This window comes from Pollicipes pollicipes, unplaced genomic scaffold (assembly GCF_011947565.3).
Source record: "Pollicipes pollicipes isolate AB1234 unplaced genomic scaffold, Ppol_2.1 Scaffold_860;HRSCAF=989_pilon_pilon_pilon, whole genome shotgun sequence".
In the NCBI taxonomy this organism is placed as follows: Eukaryota; Metazoa; Arthropoda; class Thecostraca; order Pollicipedomorpha; family Pollicipedidae; genus Pollicipes; species Pollicipes pollicipes.
In genome coordinates this window covers 77,802-104,879 of record NW_023597080.1, presented here as the reverse complement: position 1 = coordinate 104,879, position 27,078 = coordinate 77,802, and the positions used below count along the sequence as shown (strand labels likewise).

The following is a 27,078-nucleotide window of genomic DNA, read 5'->3' as shown; positions in this document are numbered from 1 at the left end:
ATGATTTTATCATGCTCAAATTAATATAACACGCGCACACCACAACACAACTGTGTTCTGTCTTGCTCTTTTTGGGGGGGGAGAGGTGCCTAGATTCAAGTCTTACAACATATGTACCAATCCTTTGCTTACATGTATGTTATCACGCCGTTTGTCTTAATTTGTGGCGTGGTGAACTATCCGACATTGATCTAACTGAATCATAAATGCAAGATAAAATCTAACTGAAATATGGCCTTAACATAAATGCAATACAACAATGAACCGAACAAACCGTGATTCATATTGACAGACGACGTTCATTGAAATACTCCGAGTATGAAGATACATGCTGTTGTCATTACTGCTGACGACATATTGTTTGCGGTTTGTTCCCACTAAACGGCTTTTCTGACGGTACATATCGATGTAAAACGCTGTTGCACCGGCAGGCATGTGGGCGTGAGCACACTCTGGACCGGCACCTGAGCACCATGAGCCAGCCGCCAGAGGAGCGACCGCCGGTCTCTGAGGAGCAGGTCAGCGCATTCCTCACCGAGCGGCCCCAGTTCGTCGAGCAGTGGCTACAGCGGCGTGAGCGGCCGCGCCCGGCGGCCAGCGCCGGCCTCTCAGCGCCGCCGCTCATGACCCGCAGCCGTAACTCGATCACGGACGAGCTCTTCCGCGACCTGCTGGAGCGGCGCGGCTCGCCACAGGCCAGCGTCAGTTCGCTCGCCACCAGCGCCGCGCTCGACGAGCACGAGCTCATGATCGAGCTCATCCGTGACATCGCCACCGAGTTCGATATCGACCAGTTGTGCCGTAAGATTATGAAGAACGTGGGCGTGCTGACGAACGCGGACCGTGGCAGCCTGTTCCTCGCCAAGGGCTCGCGCCGCCACCGCTACCTGGTGGCCAAGGTGTTCGACGTGATGGGCGACGACGAGGACGGATCAGGTGAGGAGACACCGCCAGCTCGCCGGTCCGGCTCCAAACAGTGCAGTGATCCTAGCAAGCCAGGCGTAGGACATGAGTCGACACTGCGGATGACACTAGACAGTTGGCCATCGCTGGCAAACAGCTGGAATCGGCGACAGTCTGGTGTAGGCATGCAGACGCTCACCGAGGAGCCCTTGAACTGATCTACCTTCCACTGCTCTTTCACACAACATTTTGGCTATCCACGCATGCTTATCCATTTATCATCCAAGTAAAGATATTCTTAAGAGTTACCGCGCACCCAAATGATTAAAAAATGCAAGTTTTAAATGATGCAATAAAGAGAGGTCTTGATCTCCCGGTTTATCGGTGCTATGAATTGGGTGCCTTTATCCTAACCATTGACTTTCAATAAATTTGAAGGTTTTGGTTACCCAAGATTATCTAGATAGCATGCACCATGCGTTGTGCTCATGGCCCGGAGTGAGCGGGGTCAAGTAAACAGAAAACGTTAAGAAACCTGAGGATGCTTAACTACTATGTGCATATATCACTTAGGAGCCCTTTCCTGCGCAAGTTTTTAAGTTTCATCTTGAAAACGGCCTACCAAAAGAATTCTGCATTAGTAATTTCGTCGTAATCTTTTCATTACCGGTCTTGGCAATCACCTTATTCACTTGCGTTATAACGGCTTATCTGTTCTTGTGCTTGCCTGGGTCTCTATGTCGATCACGCACCTTATGATAAACACACACACACACACACACACACACACACACACACACACACACACACACACACACACACACACACACACACACACACACACACACACACACACACACACACACACACACACACACACACACACACACACACACACACACACACACACACACACACACACACACACATATATATATATATATATATATATATATATATATATATATATATATATATATATATATATATATATATACATACTTATCCGTATGTGTTGACAGTGATGATATTATTTTGCTACGATTTTTCACTATACGGGACTCTGAGCACATGTAATTTTTAGTGTGTACCATGGTCCATTAACTGCGAGCTTATCATTCGGTGGTTATCACTAGCTTCTGTCTGTTTAGGAATACCAAATGGATCCGTGGCTGAAATAATCACGTCGCATTATCGAGTCAGCTGTTGACGGGCTCTTGGTTCCAGCCAATGTTCAGATGAAGCCGGCGGGCGAGATACGCATTCCATTTGGCAAAGGCATTGCAGGCTATGTGGCCCAGACAAAGGAGGTGGTGAACCTGGCAGACGCGTACCAGGTGAGTGGGGGACGTCAGTAGACTTGTATGTTGTGACAGGGCAAGCTTAGGTGCTCGGTGACAAAACTTGAAATGATCGAGGAAAAGTGATACGGAATAACATATAAGAACAATGTTGACCTGTTCATTATCCGGACGATGGTAACAATGGCCACGCCACTCAACATGGTTGTTTCCAGCTGTAGGAAAAGTGACTTACAGTTACACTCACCAATCTGGCAATTTTTCTGAATGCATGCCTAGAGTTGAAACTACGTTCCCAGTACACAGTGGATCAGAATGACGCCTACCCTGTTAGTACCACTTCCGCTTTGGTTGCTTCTTTCGAGGCAACGTCTCACCCGTTTATTTCAAAGCTTTGATATGCTATACTTGACACCTGTACTGCCGTGGTTGAGCCAAAGGGTTGAATGGAAACATCATATGGAAAAGGTCAAACAGATCTATGATCTGCCGACGAGCGAAAAATAGTCGAAAGGGTAAAAGTCGATAGGGATAAAGTTCGAATCAGAACAAGTCGGAGCACGAGAAGTGAGAATGAATAAAAGCCAACCGGGTTAAAACTCGAATCAGAAGATTCCGTAGGTAATCAAGGGCGTCCACTTCCATACCTGGCTCCTCTAATTTGGTCCGCCCGTGCTCACCCAACAAACGCTTCTGGCTGCCAGCCCGCCTCGAGCTTTAACCACCGAGCCATACGGAATGTGCCCCAGGGCTCCGAGCCATACGGAATGTGCCCCAGGGCTAGTTGGGGGCCGATCTGCTGTGGGTACCCTGCCAGTATCCTGATGCGGCAGTCAGCGACGACGCCTGGCGCCAATCCCTGTTTTCACCGGTCCTGGTGCTGGATAGACACGTGCCCGCTTCCCAATTTCCCCTTCTGAAAACGAGATCTGGGTTGTTGGGTCCTGCTAGTTATTTCATAAAAAACTACCCCTGGCCTCTGAACCGTACTGGCTGCTTTGCAACGCCGGCTCCTGGTTCTCACTGTTCTTTTTGTAAATGAACACATGAGTTAATGAACGTATTGGGTGTGCTCCAAACACAGGATCCTGATTCTTTGACCTCAGTGGCTCTTTCACAATTTATAACGTGGCTTTCTGGCTCCCACTGTATTGTTTTTTACAAACACTTGAGCCCAGTACTTGATTCCTACTGGCTTTCACAAACACTAGACCCTTGTTCTCTGGTTGCCATCAATTGTTTTACCAACACCAGCCCCTCGTTTGTTGTTCCCATTGTTGATTCGATTCCCCGACTCTAAGTGTTATTCTTCCTTTCGTCTTTGCAGACAGGGCTGTCAATTTTTGTAAATTATTGCGGGGCCGAACCGAAGGTCCGACAACCTACCGCTCCCCCCCCCCGCCATTTTCTGTCACCGGATTTAGTCCATTTTATTTTGATAAAACACAATATACGTTTTAAATCTTTATATGATTTATAAGTCTAATTCAAGAGGTACAAAAGTCATGCATGGCTGGATACAGGGAACAGACACCGGAGGTACGCGTCTGTTCCTATCGGCACGTGAAGGCGCCCCTTTAGAGACTACCATAGCGCACCGATGGCGCTCTTCTATGGTGGCCATGGGAGGCGGCACGCATTTTGGTTGTGGGGGACAGGGACGTGGTTAGCTATGAAGGACTTAGGTCATTCCCATATTCCAGAGCTTTTTCCTGTAACCACACAAACCATTGCAAGTTTTATGACGCTAGGTATATGAAGCTTATTGCATCGTTTATCCGCTCAGCTGTCACGATTTGTATCTTGTGGTGAGAGTAGCCATGACTTTTTGTTATGAGAGTGGTACGAGACGCCACTGGGCAAAAAGATCAAAGAAGATAGCTTGTGTGTTATGGTCACCTTTCACCCACGTGTTTTTGTAGTACTACGGCCAAAAACATTGGGGCCCGAGGCGATACCGGAGAGCAGGTCAACATGGGGGGGGGATCCAGGGCCCTCACAAAATAATATAAATCGACATACACGCCTGTCGAATCCTATCCGTTTGGGGCCTTTCACCGTTTCTATTTTTCCAGGTAGACTTTTTGTCATCGGACTTTTTGCCGCTTTGATTTTTATCGCTGTTGACTTTTATCCGTTATCCATGCTGACATTTATCATTCGTCTTCTTTCAGCTTCGACTTGTATCCCTGTCGACTTCTTGCTGTTCATATTTTTGCGTTCGACATTTTGTCGTTTTCGATATTTGTGTGTTGTCCAAACACTGCCTGCCGTTGCACTCTGCCTGCTGCCGGCAGGAGTAGGAGTAGTAGGTGTAGTAGTAGTGTAGGAGTAGGAGTAGTGCCGCCTGCGTCGGGACCTAACGTTTGCAACGCGTGTGTGTACGTGTGTGTGCCGCCTGCGTCGGGACCTAACATTTGTAACGCGTGTGTGTACGTGTGAGTGCCGCCTGCGTCGGGGCCTAACGTTTGTAACGCGTGTGTGTACGTGTGTGCCGCCTGCGTCGGGACCTAACGTTTGTAACGCGTGTGTGTACGTGTGTGCCGCCTGCGTCGGGACCTAACGTTTGTAACGCGTGTGTGTACGTGTGTGTGCCGCCTGCGTCGTCAGGACAGTCGGTTCAGCCCGGAGGTGGACGAGATGACCGGCTACAAGACGGGCTCGCTGCTTTGCATGCCCGTGACGAACCAGGCCGACGACGTCATCGGAGTGGCGCAGATCATCAACAAACAACAGTCGTGCTCCAAGTTCACCGACGCGGACGCACAGGTCAGACTGGGCACACCGAAGAGGGTCTGACAAATCAGCCTGGGCACACTGCGAGCAGATTTACGGTTCAGACTGGGGTGTGTTGGCCTGTGTGTGAGCTCACTTGTGTCAACGTCCAAAGTGCCCCGGACCTTTTCACGCATCCGCGCTTATCCTAGACACCTGTTCTAAGCACACAGTCACTGGTGATCATTTAAGGTCAGTGACCTTGTTTGATTTTTAGAAGGTCGTGGTGACCAAAATCGTATAATGCCCGCTCAATTTTTGCCTTTGATCAAGCTCAAGGCTTACTCTAAACGGCATATTCCCAAAACAAAATGTTGATTTCGGTCTTTTGAGGTCAGTAACCTATTCTGACCCTTAAGAAGTACATGGAAGGTGTAGTATGCGGTCCCTGTGGACACCAGAAACTACCCCGTACAGCAAGCTGTCGGGTACAAAAACCGGTCGGTTTTGACCTTTGTCTGACCTTCATACCTGACCCGAGGCCAGTGGAATCTGTTTATTCGGTACTTGTTTACATAAGAAAACATCCCAAACGGGCATAGTTTTGTCTGACAGTCCGTTATTAACAGTTGACATTTGTTGCACCAGGTTAAAGGACTGGAAGCATGAAGGACAGAAAATCGCCTTCGCTGATTCCATGAACTTGATTTGACATGCGATAGGTCAGCGACTTTATAAGGTACATCTAAGTTTTTTATATGAAAAATTGCTATTTATTTGTCTACAGCTATATGTGAGACAGTATTAATAGCCTTATTCCTGGTAGAATAAATAGGGGAATTGAGAGATAGATGTGTGTTTTGGCTACGTGGCTTTTTTGAAACGAATATCAGTAGCAAACCCTACTCGACTTTTCAGGTTTGTGACGCAAATGTCTCAGGTTCTTAAGTTTTTTTGTTAAAAAAAAGAAGAAAAATCGAGTAGCACTGGCAGGCAACTTTGAATTTACTACTGATATTCGTCTCGATCAAAGCATCCAGCCGAAATGTCACATCCTATCTCTCCATTCCTGTGTATTCTACGAGGAATAAGATCATTAATACTGTTTCATTTACATGCACAATAATCCTCTCAAATGCTCTTAACAACTTAAGTCTACAGCTATGAAAAATTTGGGGCGGCCACGAAGCACGGTCCGGAAGTTTTTCTTAAAAAAACCTTCCGGCGGGGCGGTCAAATTGATCCCACTCGAGCGCGTGTTGGGCAAGCAGGAGATAACGTCTGCCTCCCAGCAGGCCCTATATGACCACAGACGATTCGAAAACATAGCTTGTCAGATGTATGGGAGGTCTCATGAAAAGCGCGGGAATTATAATCATTGAATACTTCGTTAGGCCGAGTTGGGTTTGTGTTCAGACACACACACACACACACACACACACACACACACACACACACACACACACACACACACACACACACACACACACACACACACACACACACACACACACACACACACACGCGCGCGCGCGCACACACACACACACACACACGCGCGCGCGCGCACACACACACACACACACACACACACACACACACACACACACACACACACACACACACACACACACACACACACACACACACACACACACACACACACACACACACACACACACACACACACACACACACACACACACACACACACATACACACACACACACATACACACACACACACACACACACACACACACACGCATACACGCACACGCACACACACACACATACACACACATGCATATATTTTACCTACATATACATATATATGGTCAACTGACCGGCTATCTTAAAAACGGCTTGATCGAAAACAAATGCTTGGACAAACCAGACCTGCTCAGCAGGTTCCTAGACCTGTTGTCCCACTGGAAAAGGTCGTTGAGCATGCTCCTCTTGTAGTAAATTCTGCAAGCACATGGGTCCACTTGTATGACATATGTTCGCCTGCTTTCAGACGTTTCAGAAGTACTTGGTGTTCTGTGGGATAGGACTCCAAAACGCTCAGCTGTTTGAACTATCAATATCGGAATTTAGGAAAAACCAGGTAAGTGATACCTTTCAGCTTGCACGGTTTCCTCAGCTCTTTGCAGGCTTATTTCCACACTTAACACTAATTATGCCTACGATATGTGTTCGATCGTGTTTTAAGCTTAGAATTATCTTGAAGGGTATCTATTCCACCGATGTGTTATGGCTTTTTAGCTGAGATATCAACATTGCTGCAAGCAGTGAAACAGGGGCTGATAATACAGTACCTGGAAGGATTGGAATCTTCGTTAACTTGTGCTCAAACGATAGAATGACATGGATTGTTTCCCCAGTCAGCGAAAGGAGTCGATTCACCATACATCTGACAGGCCCCAATCCCTCCTCAGTTACACTACTTTTTTCAAAAGCCAACAGTAAGCAGTGAGCTGCCGAATCAATCCACTAATCGCTCCTGATTGTCAGCGCGATGTTTTAAAGTTCTGAGTTATATTCGATCAAGGCATATATATATATATATATATATATATATATATATATATATATATATATATATATTTATATAGCTTGCTGACCAAGTCGTGATTTTATCCAAATATGTCGACTCATTTATCCTCCTTACGTGAACTGACGACACGTTTCGCATCGCACGGCGTCTGCATCGTCGGGCAAAAACACCCACGTAGTGTGATAATTTAGCACGCGCACACGACACACAAAATAAAGACACCGCACAGGTCCATGCGGGGACACACGACCCATGCTATTTCAACATATATATATATATATATATATATATATATATATATATATACATTTCATCACAATTTCATCAGTGCTTGGCTTATTACAATGGTCTCAAGGCGCCATTCTCAGAGTTTGAAGGCTTTATTGTTTTGTTTCTATATCGAGAGGGACATGGCAAGCTATGTCGAAACACGGAGATGATGATATCTTGCCAGAAACAGTTCCCAGGAATGTACCTTAGAGAATGAGTCAGTACCCTTAATGTTTGCCATCGATTGAAAAAACGGTTGTGTTTCTTATGCCTTATCCACAATTGTCCCATATATGGAAAGATAACCTGAATGCTGCCAACAGACTGCCGTATGTTGGGCGCCACATGACTGACGTAGTCGGTGCGCCCCAAAGCCCAAATCATCATCATCATCATCAGAATGCCGCATGCTGGGCGCCATATGACTGACGTAGTCGGCGCGCCCCAAAGCCCAATTCATCATCATCATCATAAGAATGCCGCATGCTGGGCGCCATATGACTGACGTAGTCGGTGCGCCCCAAAGCCCAAATCATCATCATCATCATCAGAATGGCGTATGCTGGGTGCCACATGACTGACGTTGTCGGCGCGCCCCAAAGCCCAAATCATCATCACCAGAATCAGAGTATCGTATGCGAGTTTTATCTTGTTTGCTGCGAGGCATCCTACATAGGTTCTTCGGGACTTGCTCAGTTGCATTCAACAGCACTGCGGTGAATCGTCCCGAACGGGGAAATTGCTTGCAAAACCTGACCCCTTTCACATATGGGGACATTCATTTACATGTGACACTACAGTTTTGGCTCGCAAATTTGTTATCTTGAGAGGACACATTTCTCGCTTGATTTGTGTTTTTTGGAGTCTATACACATCTTTCAAAACGTCTAGCAATAAAATATGACTTCATCATATCCATTGAAATCTGTGATGACATGAAATATGTCTGCATATCTGGGGGTGAATTGTGTACCGTTGCATACACTTGTGCAGCATTTCAATTTTGTGTGTGTTATGAGGGTATACTAAGCCATGGTGGTGTGCACTTTGCATGTGTTTTTGCCTGAGGGTACAACGTTGCTAACTACGAAATGCATCGCGAGATAATGCTATATATATATATATATATATATATATATATATATATATATATATATATATATATTTATATATATATGTATATATATTGGAATATTTTGGAAAAATCCTTTCTTCGATACATGTCTGATTAAAAATAACTGCTGGCTCAGCATTGACGACCTTTTTGATGCATCGTTCTAGCTTCCGGGCATTCATCGCTTAGATTAAAGATGGTTCGCACAAAATTACTCATATATTCATCACTCCTTTTCTTCTAACGTTTCGAGATCCTTTCTCATCGTCGGAGGAGACTAAATGGCAAAGACATGAGTTTTTAATTTTAAAGGATGAAACATTGTGCACTACTGTTGGAAAACATATTTTGGCACGGAGAACATAAATGAAGCGTAACTAACTGAAGTAAGACAGACTCCTATTTTCATTTTTATACATGTAAGAAACACTCGTAATGGGGACACTACAAAGACACAATGGGAACACTATTGCCACAATCACATCAGAAGTGCTCACCGCCCACCACCTGGTAGTTCAAGACTTGTGCAAGAATTTGTCTGTCTGTTTAAAGCTGGAGTGAGTTCGTTAATGAATATGCTTTTCCAAATTTGAAGGCGTCTTCTGTCACTGCACGTCCGTAAAATGTCAGTGCTGTCTGTCAGTTGTGATCGTGTCAATGCCATGTCGTGTTCGTGTCGCATGTGGTCCAGAGATGCCCCGTCACATAAGTGTACTGTCAGGCGTCGTGAGAGTGTCGCTGTGGCCACACCAATGTAGTGTATGGAACGAAGTTTGCAGCGTTCGATGTTGCATTGGAATTGATACACTACATTGGTGCATTTTAGATTGTCGGGTTTGTCTGGGCTGTTTCTCATAAGAAAGTTAGATATTTTCTTATTACGATAGTAAATGACGATACCCTTTTGTGGTCGTTTTTGCCTTTAACATGTCGAAAGATAATTTCCCGTAAAACTTTTTCGTCTTGTTTGTGGGCAGATGTCATTTGATTTTGATAATACAGTTTGACGGTTGGTTGGATGTCTTGCCTTGGTTTGCCTTCAAAGTGTCTTGTCGTATGTCGTTGTGTCTCGTTTTCAACGTCAAAATTTGAAGAAAAAAAACCGTTGTTCACCAAGATCTGTCTGATTCTTATCAATTCTGAACGTAGTCCTGTCCAATCAGAGCAGTGCTTAAATGTTCGTCTAATGAAGGACCTTATTACGCTAATCTTGTAGCGTCGAGGACACTCACTGTCAGCATTTAAGCACCACTCGTTGTTAGTCTGTTTTCGGTGTACAGTCATTTCGAGTTGTTGTCCTTGTCCATCGACAGCCACGTCAAGAAAGGGCAGTACGTTTTGCACACTTAAGCCACACCGTTCTTCAAAGGTGTTTTTGAGACGTTCTAGTTGGTCAATGTCCCTAACTTCCACAAATATATCGTCTATGTAGCGGCAGTAAATGTCCGGTCTTATGTCGTCATATTGTAGTATGTCGGTTTCTACGTGTCCCATAAATAAATTGGCGAATAGAGGTCCTAGAGGTGAGCCCATTGCAACGCCCTCAATTTGGCAATACATTCGGCCATCAGGCCCGCGGAAAGGAGCTTCCAACTTGCAGGCGGTTAGTAATTATTCAAGAAGGCGCTTTGATATTTTGAGAGGAGGAATTTCAAGATGATTGTAGACTCGGTCAAGGATGATGGATACGGTTCTCTCAATGGGCACGTTTGTAAATATATTTTCAACATCTAGAGAGGCTAGTAGGCCCTTAGATTGACGAGATCGCACTATATCAATAAACTCATCCGTTGAGGACAAGCTGTAAGCCATGGGAAGATATGGGGACAGAAGACCATTAAGACGTATCTCAACATGATCTTGCTGAGGAGCAAAAAGAGGTGCTTAATCTTGGACTTAATTGCCATATGTCGTCGAAATATGAGAAGCTTAAAAAGAAAGTAGAACTAGAAATTATTTACCAGGATATGTTGAATTTGGAAAAAGAGGACAATGTTACCGTTGACAAGAATCTAAAGAACAGCTTACTGGGAGAGAGCACGAAAAAGCGTGGAAATGATAGGAGCAAGATATTCACACAAGAACTCAGGACGGCGGCAAAGGAACTTCGAGAAAAAGGCATCATCATTCGGCGAGCGGACAAATCATTACTCTACGTAGTGCCTGACAAAATTTAATATCATGAGAAACTAAACTGCATCCTGAACGACGACAAGAAGTTCCGGCGCATCACAAAAGATCCAACGGACAAACTCAAGACCGAGCTTAACAAACTAATCACTGCTGCCAGTGCTGCTGTTGGTGGCATACACTTTTCCAAGAGAACGGGTGAATTTGCGCCTGGCTATGCTTATGTTTCTGTGAAAGCTCACAAAAACGGCAACCCCTTCGTCCAATAATTTCACAGATCCCTTCACCAACCTATATAATTGCAAAAGGTCTTAATGGTCTTCTGTCCCCATATCTTCCCATGGCTTACAGCTTGTCCTCAACGGATGAGTTTATTGATATAGTGCGATCTCGTCAATCTAAGGGAGATCTAGAATCTAGAACGATCTAGAATCTTGTCTAGAATCTAAGGGAGATCTACTAGCCTCTCTAGATGTTGAAAATATATTTACAAACGTGCCCATTGAGAGAACCGTATCCATCATCCTTGACCGAGTCTACAATCATCTTGAAATTCCTCCTCTCAAAATATCAAAGCGCCTTCTTGAATAATTACTAACCGCCTGCACGTTGGAAGCTCCTTTCCGCGGGCCTGATGGCCGAATGTATTGCCAAATTGAGGGCGTTGCAATGGGCTCATCTCTAGGACCTCTATTCGCCAATTTATTTATGGGACACGTAGAACCCGACATACTACAAAATGACGACATAAGACCGGACACTTACTGCCGCTACATAGGCGACATATTTGTGGAAGTTAGGGACATTGACCAACTAGAACGTCTCAAAAACACCTTTGAAGAACGGTGTGGCTTAAGTGTGCAAAACGTACTACCCTTTCTTGATGTGGCTGTCGATGGACGAGGACAACTCGAAATGACTGTATACCGAAAACAGACTAACAACGGATGGTGCTTAAATGCTGACAGTGAGTGTCCTCGACGCTACAAGATTAGCGTAATAAGGTCCTTCATTAGACGAACATTTAAGCACTGCTCTGATTGGACAGGACTACGTTCAGAATTGATAAGAATCAGACAGATCTTGGTGAACAACGGTTTTTTTTTCTTCAAATTTTGACGTTGAAAACGAGACACAACGGCATACGACAAGACACTTTGAAGGCAAACCAAGGCAAGACATCCAACCAACCGTCAGACTGTATTATCAAAATCAAATGACATCTGCCCACAAACAAGACGAAAAAGTTTTACGGGAAATTATCTTTCGACATGTTAAAGGCAAAAACGACCACAAAAGGGTATCGTCATTTACTATCGTAATAAGAAAATATCTAACTTTCTTATGAGAAACAGCCCAGACAAACCCGACAATCTAAAATGCACCAATGTAGTGTATCAATTCCAATGCAACATCGAACGCTGCAAACTTCGTTCCATACACTACATTGGTGTGGCCACAGCGACACTCTCACGACGCCTGACAATACACTTACGTGACGGGGCATCTCTGGACCACATGCGACACGAACACGACATGGCATTGACACGATCACAACTGACAGACAGCACTGACATTTTACGGACGTGCAGTGACAGAAGACGCCTTCAAATTTGGAAAAGCATATTCATTAACGAACTCACTCCAGCTTTAAACAGACAGACAAATTCTTGCACAAGTCTTGAACTACCAGGTGGTGGGCGGTGAGCACTTCTGATGTGATTGTGGCAATAGTGTTCCCATTGTGTCTTTGTAGTGTCCCCATTACGAGTGTTTCTTACATGTATAAAAATGAAAATAGGAGTCTGTCTTACTTTAATTAGTTATCAATGCTGGGTCAGCTGAGTCATCGTCGTCAATGAGGGAGTCGTCAATGCTGAGTCAGCAGTTATTTCTAATCAAACACATATATATATATATATATATATATATATATATATATATATATATTTAGCGCGGTTTGTTCCGCCGGACTGAGGCGTGATGGACGGTGTGAGGTTTGTTCCGCCGGACTGAGGCCTGATGGACGGTGTGAGGTTTGTTCCGCCGGACTGAGGCGTGATGGACGGTGTGAGGCAAACATCACGGCGTCAGCACATAGCCATTTAGCAAAATAGTGCAACGCCGCTACAAACGGCCCTCGCAGAGCCAGCGAATGGTCGTTTGGGTAATATTATCTGTCTCATTACGCTCATTTGCACAGTTTCGAGGCTTTTTCGCTTTGTTTCTTTGCCAAGAATGGCATGGTTAACAATGCCCATGCGCGAGCATGATAGTGCGTTGATAGAGACAGCACTCAGGAAGGCATCTGAGAAGCTGAATTGGTATTCTGAATGTTTGATATTGTTTGGAAGACGGCTGTGCTTGCGATACCTTGTCCACGCCGTAACCGACTCACGGTTGTGTGCCTTCCTCAGTTCAAAGGAAGTGTTTCACGTTTGTATGGGGTTTTGAACTGAAATATGCATCTCGAAGATGGTTCAGTACAGTTCACGGTCCTGCCCTTCTTAAGACCAAAAGCCCTCCAGTTTCTCAGCTACATGCCCACGAAGATGTGCAGACTATGTTGAAGAAACTATTACAAGGTCACCCAGGCAACCATGACGCCATGATTGCGTCATTTGAGTTCCGTCATTCCATCAGACATGCGGCGACCGAGGCCAAGGATTGTCGAGTCGTTCATACCTGGCGTTCGTGAGCACGATTTAAGGATTTCCGGATTTCCAGGCCGTAAATTAGCTCTCAACCAATGTTGTGCAAGGTATGATGACGCAATCAGACAATGACGTATTATGGTGCATGTTTACTTAACAGAGAAAAAGCGTTGTCTAGAACCTTCGTTTCCACTTAAAAGTATACCTAACGTTGTATGTGGGCATATTTCATCCTTCCATCAATATATTAAAACGTGGAGCATTCTCTTTAAGTGCTCTGGCACTTTCTGCAGTTGCGGAAGCTACAGCGCATGTATAGTGAATGGGGCGTGATATTTTCGTTATCGTCATTTTCTTTTCCCCATGATGTCCACAGAAAACAAAAAGCAAAAGCTGGAACCACCACTGCCGTGGTCTTTTTAATCACGTGCTGATTATTTCTGAATACGCACCCAAATGTAGCAATCCGCAATATTCCGGCTCCACTTATCACCTTTATCTTACCGTATTATGCAAACCATAAAAGTCGGTATACAACTTCCGCATTACTAGGTTTTGTACTCTATGTAATGCTTCATCGCAAATAATCCCATGGTATCCAATAGCTATTTTTCTGAATATGCTGTTTCATGTCTCAATGATTTTGACCTGGTCCACTGGTCCTCAAAAGCAGACTTATTCTGCCAAATATTCGAAAGCAATCATATTACTGAAGCAATTCGATCAGTGACCCCAAAAGTGTCGTGGTTTGCTGGAGGTGGCCGAATACTCCCCCCGAATCTCCACTTGTTGCGAGAAGCGTTTTGCTCACACACGATAAACGCGCGAGCTAATATCAAGTCATCCTCACTCTGCGTCCACTTTCCAACCACTTAGAAAGCATGGCTAGTCACAAACTCGCTCTCTAAAGTGGTCAGCGTTTGTCAGGAGCTGTCAAGCCGAACGTCCGCCTGCCTTCGCCAGTATTGCGGCACAGCACACATCGAACCGCAGGCGGCTGCACAGACGACTGCTAACGTAATCGACCCCGTAATGGATTAGATTAGCATCGAACCGGTGCGGAATTGATAAGTCTGAGCAACTGCGTTTGTCCGCCTGAGTTGCCGGCCAAATCGGTGAAAAACCGCCCGAAGGGAAATGCCGGCAACAGAATGACATGGACTAATGATCCGTCGGCGTACTTGTACAACAAATGTAGCTGACTCATATAGAGCTGTCCACCGTATATAGCGTGCGTCGTCTTCCAGGAGGCTCTAAAGCGGGTTGCACACCAGCCTGCCATCGCTGCAGTAGGGCTCATCGGCACTGGTTCCGAAACTGAACCACATCGCCTTGTGTTAGGAGCAAAATCAACCTAGAGTTCTATAGTGGCGCCCGGAGGCAGAGGCGCAATCAACTGCATGCCATGTGAGAAAATGTGGGAGTGGATTTCTGTAAAGGGAACCAGGTGCAAATTAGCTCGTGACGACCGTAATCAGCTGTCGGTGGCGGCCCAATTTGGCGTCATGTACACAGGCATGTGTGGTAATATGGGATGCGTGGCTGGTAATGTCATGTCACGTCATGTCACAGCTGAAATGAGGGTCGTGTCATGACGGAGAGAAGACTTCAGTCATACAGGGACATAAAATTGTCCAGCGGTAATCCAGGACGGGAGGCCTCGTCCTGAAGCCGGGAAGGCCAGAGTGGTCTGGAGATCGGGCCGATCCAGGACGAGAGGACCTGTCCTGACGCCGGGAAGGCCGGAGTGATCTGGAGATCGGGCCGATCCATGACGGGAGGCCCTGTCCTGAAGCCGGGAAGGCCGGAGTGATCTGGAGATCGGGCCGATCCAGGACGAGAGGATCTGTCCTGAAGCCGGGAAGGCCGGAGTGATCTGGAGATCGGGCCGATCCAGGACGGGAGGCCCTGTCCTGAAGGCGGGAAGGCCAGAGTGGTCTGGAGATCGGGCCGATCCAGGACGAGAGGACCTGTCCTGAAGCCGGGAAGGCCAGAGTGATCTCGAGATCAGGCCGATCCAGGACGGGAGGCCCTGTCCTGAAGCCGGGAAGGCCAGAGTGGTCTGGAGATCGGGCCAATCCAGGACGAGAGGCCCTATCTTGAGGCCGGGAAGGTCAGAGTGATATCAAGATCGGTGAGAAACTGTGGACGGCAAGAGATCTCTGTCGCCACCGAGAGAAGCCTTTCGTCTGAGGGCTGTATAGTTGTGGCATGCATAGTGGGAGACGCTGTTCGAAGCGAGGAGAAACGTGGTAACGTGGAACTTTCGATGGAAAAGAGCCATGGAAAGGTGAGAGGGAGCCTCCTCTGAAGACAGAGAGAGGACCTAGCGGTATATGGGCAGCCCAAGAAATGACCCAAAGGCATGGAATGACAGGAGGGAAGCTCTCACCTCCATGGACAACATAAAGCCCAGCACAGGTCAGGTACGCGTCTCAGAAAGTCGGAACAATGGTGAGACAGGAAGCTCACATTATGAGCGACGGCAGTCAACTCAACGGAGGCACTTGTGAAAGAGTGGATGCTGTGACAGCTTAGAATTTCTCGTTAGGGAATGAGAAAAACTGATATGTGAGAAAGCCTTTATATATATATATATATATATATATATATATATATATATATATAAGCTCACACATAACCATTGGTCACATCCTGCGATCTGTGGTAAACATAGCGTTTACTGCTGGGGCTCTCGACAGGAGGCCCCCTTAACGAACAGCAGGATGCCAAGGCAGTTAACAAAACTGTCATCCTCAAAGCCATGGTACAATGCACAGCACACACGACGAATATGATCAGCATATTTGATAGCTGGGACAGGCTTCGCGGCAGAGGGCGCCCACGATGAAAGACGAAACTACGTGACGCAACAGTCTGGGATAATGGGGGCCATAGTATGACAGGAGGCTCCTGTCGCTACAAGAAACGAGAGGCCATGTAAATGAAGAGTTCTGGAATGATTTGAAGCCCTGCTACTGGAAGGAAGGATATTTATATTATAACATACACCTTGTTTGGTGAAAGCCACCTGGAAACACGCCATCCTACACCGACTGGCACTGATTATTGACGCTTCCGCTGGCAAAACCGCCATATTCCGCTGCGGTCTGCGTGCGTGCACTGTTTGCTAAAGACGGCCTGTGAAATTTGTTCTGTCCCCTATCTGCCGCAGGGCTTACAGGGATTCCTCATGATACCATGGCAGCTCACTGGTGTACCAGCCTGTTTGGGGTAGCATACGTCCAGCTAAAAGCCAATTTCATTTAGTATTTTGTACAAGCAATGTGACTAACGGCGCGCTCTTAATGCGTGACAGTGAGGCTGGTGCGATCAGTGCTAGCTATCCGCATCAGCAGGTGTTTCACCGAGCTTGATCGGGCAGATTCTGCTGAATCTTGCTCGAGGCATTTTTGAAGAGCAGTCCAGCCTGGAAAACTTGGTGCAGCAGATAATGCGGGAGGCGATAGACCTGCTGCACTGCGAACAAGCCGCAGTGTTCCTGCGCGAGGACCAGCACGACGAGGTAAGCAAGCGCAAACAGCTAGGCGTCATATGAGAACCTCACGACATTTGTGACTTAACAGTGAGTCTTCCAGCAATGCTCCTCAATTTTGTCTTGCCAGGGCAAACATAAACATGTAATTTCAAAATGCGCATATCAACGACAATAAATACAGAGCAACGAAAGCATGAACATTGTTTTGATTTCAGGCGAGCTCATGTATACCATTGCTTCAATACCAGCGAGAATAATTATTTAACACTCGGCTTTCAAAGAATTTATCATAGAGCTGAAATGTTGCATATACGATGCGAACTAAACAATCATCGCTTGGTAAAACCAAGATACCAAAATAATTTGAGGACGGGGTGAGGGTGGGGGAGGGGGCGTCATCACCAACGTACGTACGTTAAGTGAGTTTGAGCAGGTCCACTCATATTAACATCAGGCGCCTGAGCAAAAGTGCAACAAGTCGCATGGTTAATTCTGTTTGGGCATTAAGTACACATTGATGAAATAGGTGGAATGCTCTATAAAAACATATAAGATGTACCGGAAGCGATACGCTACGTTGCAGCTTGACCTAAGATGGCCTAGAATGTTACCTAAGCTCATTTGCCCACCATGAGTCATAACTTGTGAGGAAGCGTCAGTACCAAGAAAACGTGCATGGGTACGAGGCGAGATCGGTAACCAGATGTTCTACACCGTCACACACTCTTGACATTAAATTCACCTGAGATGAAATAAATGGCAATTTTTTGGCACAGCTTGTGTAATTCTTGTACTGAGGAATACACACAATTTCAAACTTACAACACGTTTGTACCCAGCGTTATTTGCAAAGCAAGGGGATGCGGACGCCCCGCCCAAGCCAACTCTTGGGATAGTGTGTGGTTAATATAGTGAAGATCCACCAATTCATTTCCTCAAACCATGAAGTGTAAAGCATTTGACTTCCCGAGATAACACAGGTCACCTTCAAAACTAATCTTGTCGTGCTTTGCGTTGGCTTTTATGTGTGGGAAATCGCACCTCTACCAAAGATGACCTCTCGTAGACCGCATTGTTTAAGCCCGAAGCCCCTCCCCGCCATTGTTCTCACGTTGACTTCATACTATGTTACACATGGCGTCGGTCTGTGCCCTCGCACCAGGTGGCGTGCAGGACCGAGCGGTCCCTGGGCAGCGCGGTCCGGTCGGCAGACCAGCTATCCAGCGGCGAGCACCGCTCGCGCGCCACCTCCCGGGAGAGCGGCCACTCGGACCAGGTATGCTGCGGACCAGGGCCAGGGGCCAGCCGAGGACCAGGTATGCTGCCAACCAGGGCCAGGGGCCAGCCGAGGACCAAGTATGCTGCCGACCAGGGCCAGGGGCCAGCCGAGGACCAGGTATGCTGCCGACCAGGGCCAGGGGCCAGCCGAGGACCAGGTGTGCTGCCGACCAGGGCCAGGGGCCAGCCGAGGACCAGGTATGCTGCCGACCAGGGCCAGGGGCCAGCCGAGGACCAGGTATGCTGCCGACCAGGGCCAGGGGCCAGCCGAGGTCCAGGTATGCTGCCGACCAGGGCCAGGGGCCAGCCGAGGACCAGGTATGCTGCCGACCAGGGCCAGGGGCCAGCCGAGCCGCCACGGCTCCATTCCCGCTGCGCTCCCCGGCATAGGAAACCGACGCAAAAGCTCTTCACAAGGGAAATTGTATTGTTACGAACTTTCAGCCCCGAGTAGCACTACACGCGTCTGACTTCCATACGGAGACCGCAGCTCGCCGCGCCCGTGTGCGTCCGTTTACTTTCGTTGACGACTCGCCATTCCGACGGATCGCCGTCGCCGAGGTTCGTCAGCGGCGGCAGTCGTCGACGCGCGTTGGCTGACGGGTGCGGGTGTTGCAGGCAGCGGGCTTTGGAGAGACATGCGCCAAAATTGTAGTCAGTCGTTATAAAACAGTCAGGTTCACATTTCCAGCTACTATGACTCCGTTACCATTCATTTCCCAATAGAGGCCACCAAATACGTAATATGACGTTCTGAAGTAATTATATAAGGAAACGAACATCACTGGTGCCTAATCAATATGCCTATGATTTAGTTTGACCTTCACCTTAGACTTTATTGCATTTGTTTCATTACTTTCGGGTACAGACAGGAAAGGTGCGTAGCGCTGACTTGCGCAGCCCGTCACCGACCAGTGCCATGCCGCAGGCCGTCACCGGTCAGTGCCATGCCGCAGGCCGTTACCGATCAGCGCCATGCCGCAGGCCGTCACCGATCAGCGCCATGCCGCAGGTCGTCACCGATCAGCGCCATGCCGCAGGCCAGGTTCCCGTCACCGACCAGTGCCATGCCGCAGGCCGTTACCGATCAGCGCCATGCCGCAGGCCGTCACCGATCAGCGCCATGCCGCAGGCCGTCACCGATCAGCGCCATGCCGCAGGCCAGGTTCCCGTCACCGACCAGTGCCATGCCGCAGGCTGTCACCGGTCAGTGCCATGCCGCAGGCCGTTACCGGTCAGCGCCATGCCGCAGGCCGGGTTCCCGTCACCGACCAGTGCCATGCCGCAGGCTGTCACCGATCAGTGCCATGCCGCAGGCCGGGTTCCCGTCACCGACCAGTGCCATGCCGCAGGCCGGGTTCCACCAGTGTTTCACCCTGACGAAAGAGACTGGAGGCGGCCACACGCTCCGCACACTGAGGGAGGCCGAATTCCGGCACCTGGCTCTGCACGACGTGGCGCTCCGGGTCCTCGACACCGGCGAGGTAGGTGTCAGGGGCGTCTGGATCCCTGAGAGCGGCAGCGCAGATGACAGAAAAGACTCCAAGTCCCGAGACACCGGCGAGGTAAGTATTATAGAACTCTTCGGAGAACTCGCTGGATCAGTGCGGTAAGTATCACGAAAGCCTCCGGGTCCCCGAGACAGGTGAAGTAGGTATTTGAGAGCCCCCCGGGTCATGGAGACGGGTGAGGTAGATATAAGAGAAGCCTCCGGGCTCCGAGATCGGCAGAGTAGTCATTAGAGAAGCCCCTCGGTCCGCGAGACAGGTGAGGTAGGCAGTAGAGATGCGCCCGGGTCCCCGAGACGGGTGAGGTAGGTATTAGAGAAGCCCCCAGGTCGCTGAGGCCAGTGAGGTAAGAGATACAAGGGACCTGCTCCGATGGCTGGGTCGGGAGAACTGCTCACGAGCTTCCAGTCACCCACGCACATTCGATGCTGCCCAACAACAGCGCGCTGAATTTGATTCTAATCGTATGGTATATACCGTTCTGCAAAGTCTGAAATCTTGGAAGGCTCGGCAAGTCTAAGACATGACCAGTCGCCGCCTGCACGCACCAACCGCCGCACTGGTTTCGAGAATGCGTTGATCGGTCAGCTTATACCACGCTGACTCCCGCCCCCGTGGCTCCGGCTGCGCACGGTCAGTAAGTACAAAAACTACCTTGAGCCGATTCAGCACATTTTCTTGACATGGGAGACTCATCAGTGGGGGTCTCTGGACGCTGCCTAGCATCGCGTCGGTGGCGGCTTACTAGAAAGCAACGTTCCAGGCGCCTCCGGTGCACCATTATCCGGAGAGCCTTGCAGCATAACAGACGGGGCGGGCCGCGACCTCAATGACCAGAGCACTTCCGTGAGCCATAAACAATCCAGCGATTGAGCCACACCATTAGGCGGATGGCGTGGCAGGAGAAGAGAGCGGGGGGGGGGGGGGTAGTACCGCCCTGTGCGGCGGCGTACTGAGCGAGCCGCGTCTCTACCTCGCAGACGATCTGCAGTTCGGAGGAAGGCACCGACAACTGTGACGTGCGCTGGCGGCGGGAGGAGCGGAGCGCCGCGGCACGGTCCGTGCTCACCATCCCAATACACAACCAGAGCCACGTCACTATCGGCGTGGCCCACTTCATCAACAAGGTGCGTCGGCCGGCGCGGGCAACGCCATACGACACGAAGCAGCACGCCGCCGTGGCACGCCGTATTGACAACGGTCTCAGTCGGGTAATCAGGCAACAGATCATATGACAACATATCGGGCGGCACCACAAGGCATGGCAAACATTCGGACGGCATGAGGATCGCCAGCGGATGACAGGTGATGAGGATCATTTGGATTGAGATTGCGTGTTAAAAGATGATACAGAATAAAAGTCATGAGGAAAAAGGATTTCGTGTGAAAAAAAATGTAAAAGCCGTTTGCATCACGGATTACAGTACAGACTTTTCAATAATTCGTTTGCTTCTTTGTTGTTGCTTTTAGTTTTTAAGCGTATATTTCATTGGGAATCGCATCATTACATCACAACCACAGTAACAAACACATATTTGATAGGCCATTTTCCGCTGGAAATGTTTTGTGTACATATGAAAAGCTTGTTGGAAAGGTGTATATGTTGACATGATTCCAATGTGTTGAATCTAAGCAAGATCACGCTTATGCGGGAGGTAATCATGTTAAATCTTTTCGTACCGAGACTTTTCAAAACTTGTTGAAATGACCCGTTGGCATGTCTGACGCAGACGCGAAAAAAAAACAACAAACTCCTTTGTCCTGGCCTCGTCCGTTTTCATAGGTATGCAGTTCTTACAGAGTTCGCTTGCCTACCAACAGGGCACACGAGGAATAATCCCTGAATTAAATGATCCCCAAAACGCAGCTTATTCCAACGGCCCGGATGTGAGCAACAATGACGTGGCCAGCATCCGGTTCTCTCGTGCAATTAACACGACCGATTGCCAGACCTGGTACTTTCATAGAATTTTGATAAGCTAAAGGCATGAAATGAAGCTATAAATAGCTTCGATTCGTATTGTCAGCTTAGTCATATTCTAAACCACGACAAGCATTGTTTACAGTGTTCATAAATGTTAGACGTTAAACTCAATGTATTGCATTAAAACAACCATTTCATTGGATAAGTGTTAAGTACATATCACAACTTAATGCAAAAAATATGTTAAGGACTTTTCAGGTAATAAATCCATCATGAAAACGACTGGCGTTAAAACCTTTAAGGGACAAAGGTCACAATGGCGAAAGCTTGTGAGGGACAAAGTTCATACGGGCAAAGATCGCACAGGATGAGGGACGCACTGACGGCTTCGGCTCCTGTGTGCGATCTCTCAGGAAGGCCACCGGGCCTGACTGACAAACGGTGGCGCCACCAACGCTAACGCAGAGACAACTTTGAATACATGCCCATGGATATAGGCGTAGGAACGTTTCAAAATGTGTGTGCTTTGGAGGAGGGGGGGGGGGGGGAGCAGGCTTGAGTTATACTTCAGAAACCTTTTTTGGGAAGCAGGCCCGGCGACCGGGAGAGTGGGCTTAAAGATGGATGTTATTTTCCCTTCTTAATTTACATAGCATATCTTAAAAATAATTGAAACTGCTAGCTGCCATGCCAGATATACATCAACAGTTTTTCTATCACTGGTGCACAATCTTGCCTGTTCAACTCAGTTATATCATTCGGCAAATAAGGCCATCCAGCTTCCCAAGATTATTCGTCCATTTCAGAATTGTTTCACATGGACAGGCGAAAATCTACGCGCTTGTGCAGATTACGTGTAGGCATCATTTATATTTTTTGGTTTTTGAGAAGGCATCTCTCTCCACAGGTAGATGCCAAAAGACGATCTCGACATTGACTGGTGAATTCGCTGACAGCTTTTCAAGAGATAAGACTTGACGCAGCATTTTAGGCGGAAACAAAATTGGAAGCATCAAACACTAACAGCCAAAAACAAGGTGACAAAAACCATAAACTTGAGACCCTCCTGTAACAACAAAGTCACAGAATTAGCTCCATTCTGTCAGATATTCCTTCCACGAGCTCTGCTCCCGTCCGCCGCCGGCGGCCACAGCCATGATCCGGCTGTACCCTGCGTGGCTGACTGCAAACTGATCGCATGGCTGCTTTGCTGCATATTTTTGGATAAATATTTTTTCCTTTTTCAAGATTTCTACCTTTTGGTATGCAAACCTATATTGGACACCCGCCACAATATCTCTTCCGAATCATATTCCCTTACGCCACACTACCGCAAAAAATCGACTGCAAGCTGCCTGCCTTAAGCATATATTGGTCCAACGGACATTCAATTCCCCACCAATTAGCATAGCCGACTTTATCTTTTGTATGTAGGCAGGGGCGTAGCCACAGTCTTGCGAGGAGGGCGTGGGGGCACAGGGTTGACAAAATCCCCCTGTGGTGAGCCCCTCAAAATTGCCAGATATAGCTCTGTTGTGAGCGAGGGACACAGTCTTCTCTGCTTCATCGTTATTTTTACCTTGTAACCAGACGTAAACAGAAACCAGAAGCTGCCACGAGGTCACTTCTGTCTGCATTTTAAAAGTCGATTAACTGCAGAAATCAGACGTTGAAATCCATGGAATAGACTACTGGCGCCCTCTCATGGTTCAGTGGACAGTGGACAGGGGTTCAGTGGACTTTTTTAAACCGATAAAGTCAGAAGCTTTCTCAGACTTTTTGTAGACATTAAGGACCCCGCGAAAACAGATTGTAGATATAAGTGGGTTGGCAGTGTCTGTTGGCATTGTCAAGCCATTCATTCTCGGAAATTTTCAGCATTCAGTCAGAATCGATTAGTGGTACAAATTATGTAACGTAGCTTTGAACATGCACGTTCATAAATCTTAGTAGCAAAAGCCTCGACGCCAGGCGTGGCAGTCTCGTTAAGCCGCGCAGCGTCGACCGAGCGGTGAGCGTTGAGCGGCGGCCAACCGGTGGACGAAAGGATGACGCTTCTGAAAGCAGAGCCATAGAAAGCTCGATCCCGAGGAAAGACAAACACAGCACCCGCCGCCTGGTGTCCCTTGCAATGGCCAACACCGTTCGGTTTTACGAAGCTGCACCCCAGGCCATCGCTATTCTTGCTCACGAGATTGTGAGTGCGCATGTTTAAACCTTGTGATCGGATTTGTTTCACTAATCGGTTCTGCGAAGAATGAATGCTCTCAGGCACGCATGCAATGACCTTATTCGTTTTTGAGTGTATTTCGAAGTGTTTCATTCAGCAATTATGAGAGCCCCTATTTCCTTCCTGGCAAGGGGCCCATTGAGTAAAACGCTAAGGGCACATTACGGTCCCCGGTCGAGTGCTGAAGGGCCTTTCCGTCCCATTGCCGGGTATCTTTCGGCTGTCGTTCTGGCGTCACGGGACGGAAACCACTGGCCGGAGGCCTTTAGAGCGGTACATCACATCACGTTTGCCTTCCCCGACGCGGGGGGCCTTCTGACGGGTGCAGCTGCTCCCGGATCAGCACAGGCACCCCAGTGATCTAACATCTCTGATCGCCGCAGGTGGTCCAATCAATGTCAAATGAACTTCAATTCCATATTTTTCCGTGCCCTTCAGATATATCGAGGACCCCTGAACGTATATTGTGGACCGAAATGGATTTCCAAATTTGCATTGACATGGCTAACCCATGTTCGTTTTGAAGTGCGCAACATTCAGTCAGAATTGATTACTGAGAAAACTTGTATTACAAGGTTTTGAGCATGCGCGCTCGCAAATATTAACCACACGTCGACCACGAGGCTGTGACATTAAGTCACGGCCAATGAGCAAACGAAAAACAATGACGCATGTTGAGGAAGATGGCTGGTCTACCATGTAAAACGGCATGCACGTCCCAAATACTGCAAAGGTAAGCTAACCGCAACCTAAATCGGAGAAATGGGAGGGGGACAGGTAACATTGCTGACCCCCACTTTCATGAACGTAGCAACAGGGGGGCCAGGGGGGCCATGATTCCCCACTTTTCAAGGTAGGGGGGAGGGCAGCAGTGTTAACTGGCCCCACTTTTCAAATTAAAGTCCTGTTTAGCTTACGTTTGCACCACATTTGAATATACATGCCGATTTGTCTAGTTCGCGAACCACCTTCCTTAAGATGGGTTATCTTTTTCGTTTGCTTATTGGCCATCGCTTAGTATCCCAGCCGCAGGCCGACGCCGCACGAGCTATGGAAACCGCAACGCCGGGCGCTCAGACTGTTGTTGCTATGACTTGCGAGCGCGTACGTTCAAAACCATATTACATAGTTTTTAATTACAAGTTAGTTACAAGCTTAGGACCTCATTTTATCTACAGTCTACGTTCAGGAATTCCTCAATATATCTGAAGAAAACAAAAAAAACATGGAACTGGAGCTTGTGTGACAATTATTAACCACCTTTGGCCACCAGGGATGTTGTTGCGTCAATGAGGGTTCCTGTGCTGATCCGGGGCCAACCGCGAGGATCAGAAGCCTCCGGTATCAGGGAGGGGAACAATGTGATATGATATATCCTTCCAATGGTGTCCGGATCGACCAAGAGATCCCGCCTCGATCGCTAGAATGACAGCCAGAAGACGCTTCGCGATGGAACGGAGTGGCCATTCATCTCTTGACCGGAACCGGCATTGTGCCCTTGGTGCTCTACTCAAAGAGTCTCTTGCCGGGAATAAAATAAGGGGTCTCATTATTTTTGAGTAGAGTGAGGGTCTCAATATTGTTGAATAGAGTATGTCGAAATGAATCAAAAAAGACAAACAAGGCCATCCCGTTTTTGCCTAGGAAAGTTCACTTTTTTCAAAATGGATTGGTGAAAGAGTGCATCAAAAGGTTTGAACATGCCCGCCAGCAACCTCGACAGCAAGGCCAGCGATGGCCTGTGTCGCAGCTTCCGAAAAACCGAACGGCGTCGGCCACTGCAAGTGCAACCAGACGGTGGGCGCCGTGTCATTCTGTCCTCTGGACAGACCTTCTGTCTTCTGTTAATCTGTCTTCTGGAATTTGACCTTGCTTGACCTCATTTGACTCGAAGGTCATGACCTAGAAACCCGAACCTTGGACCAAAGTGAGTTCACGCACAGGTCAACAAACCCTGTAAATTTTGGTGTCCCTAGCTGCTTTAGTTCCCGAGATCCCAGGGTGTCAAATTGACCCCTCCCCACACCCGAGCGAAGGGTATCCAGCCAGCCACCCGGGCGCGTGTTAATAGTTATAGAAACACGAAAAATAGAGAGTCTACCTTTACTCTTCCAGTTCCACCACTAGGTTCCAGCACCACTTCATGATTCTTTAAGGGCCAACCTGTTCTTATCATCAGTCTAAAAATAGCATTGTTGAAATACGCACCCAGACTGCCTTGTAGATGTAAGAATTGATGTCCTGAAGCATTCAAAGGTAATTCTTTCAGAAGCGTCATCATGTTCTTCCACCAGCTGGCCACGACTCAATATTAGCGTTTGAGCCGACGCTGCGCGGCCTACGGAGACTGCAACGCCTGGCGCCGGGATGAATATAAACTAAGATTTGCGAGTACGCATGCTCAAAATTTTGTCACATAACTTTTATTACTAGCCGATTAAAGTGTTTAAAGGTAATTTTCAGAGCCGTTATCATTTTTGTCCACCGGTGGGCCATAACGAAAAGTTAACCACTAAACTAGCGCTCCGCGGACTATGGAGACTACAACGCCTAGCATTGAGGTTTTTGTTGCTAAGATTTGCGAGCGCACATGTTAAAAACTACGTCATATAAAGTGCACCTTTAATCGATTCTGACTGAATGTTAAACATTTCCAGACAAACATGGCTGGGCGGTGCTAATACACATTGTTGACCGCTCGATTTACAATACAAATTTTCATCCTTAAATTTCGATCAAACATATCGATCTACGATCTACCTTCGCTATGTCATCAATGTTTGTAGGACTATGATAAAACATAATAAAAAAGCTTCTGAGTTCTATCGGTTTAGAAAGAGTCCACTAAGGAATGGCACCTTAAGGACGCGGGTGATTTATTCCATACGGTCGTTAAACGACTGATTTCTGCAGTTTATTGACCTTGACACGCACTCGGGTAGGGGTCAAATTGACTCGCCCCTCAAAGTTTTTTCCAGAATGGCTTCCGAACG

The 27,078-nt window shown here is 47.6% G+C and overlaps 1 protein-coding gene across 1 annotated transcript in view; it reads left to right on the top strand.

Moving 5' to 3' along the window:
• Nucleotides 1-473: 473 nt before the first annotated feature.
• The window catches only part of LOC119114507 (cGMP-specific 3',5'-cyclic phosphodiesterase), a 75,376-nt gene continuing 48,771 nt past the window's right edge, over nt 474-27,078 (top strand). Inside the window, exons 1-9 of the mRNA XM_037238616.1 lie at nt 474-573; nt 613-936; nt 2,131-2,240; nt 4,815-4,973; nt 6,939-7,028; nt 17,032-17,172; nt 18,308-18,421; nt 19,776-19,907; nt 20,912-21,058. Coding sequence (XP_037094511.1) covers nt 474-573; nt 613-936; nt 2,131-2,240; nt 4,815-4,973; nt 6,939-7,028; nt 17,032-17,172; nt 18,308-18,421; nt 19,776-19,907; nt 20,912-21,058 — 1,317 coding nt within the window. The remainder of the gene's footprint in view (nt 574-612; nt 937-2,130; nt 2,241-4,814; nt 4,974-6,938; nt 7,029-17,031; nt 17,173-18,307; nt 18,422-19,775; nt 19,908-20,911; nt 21,059-27,078) is intronic.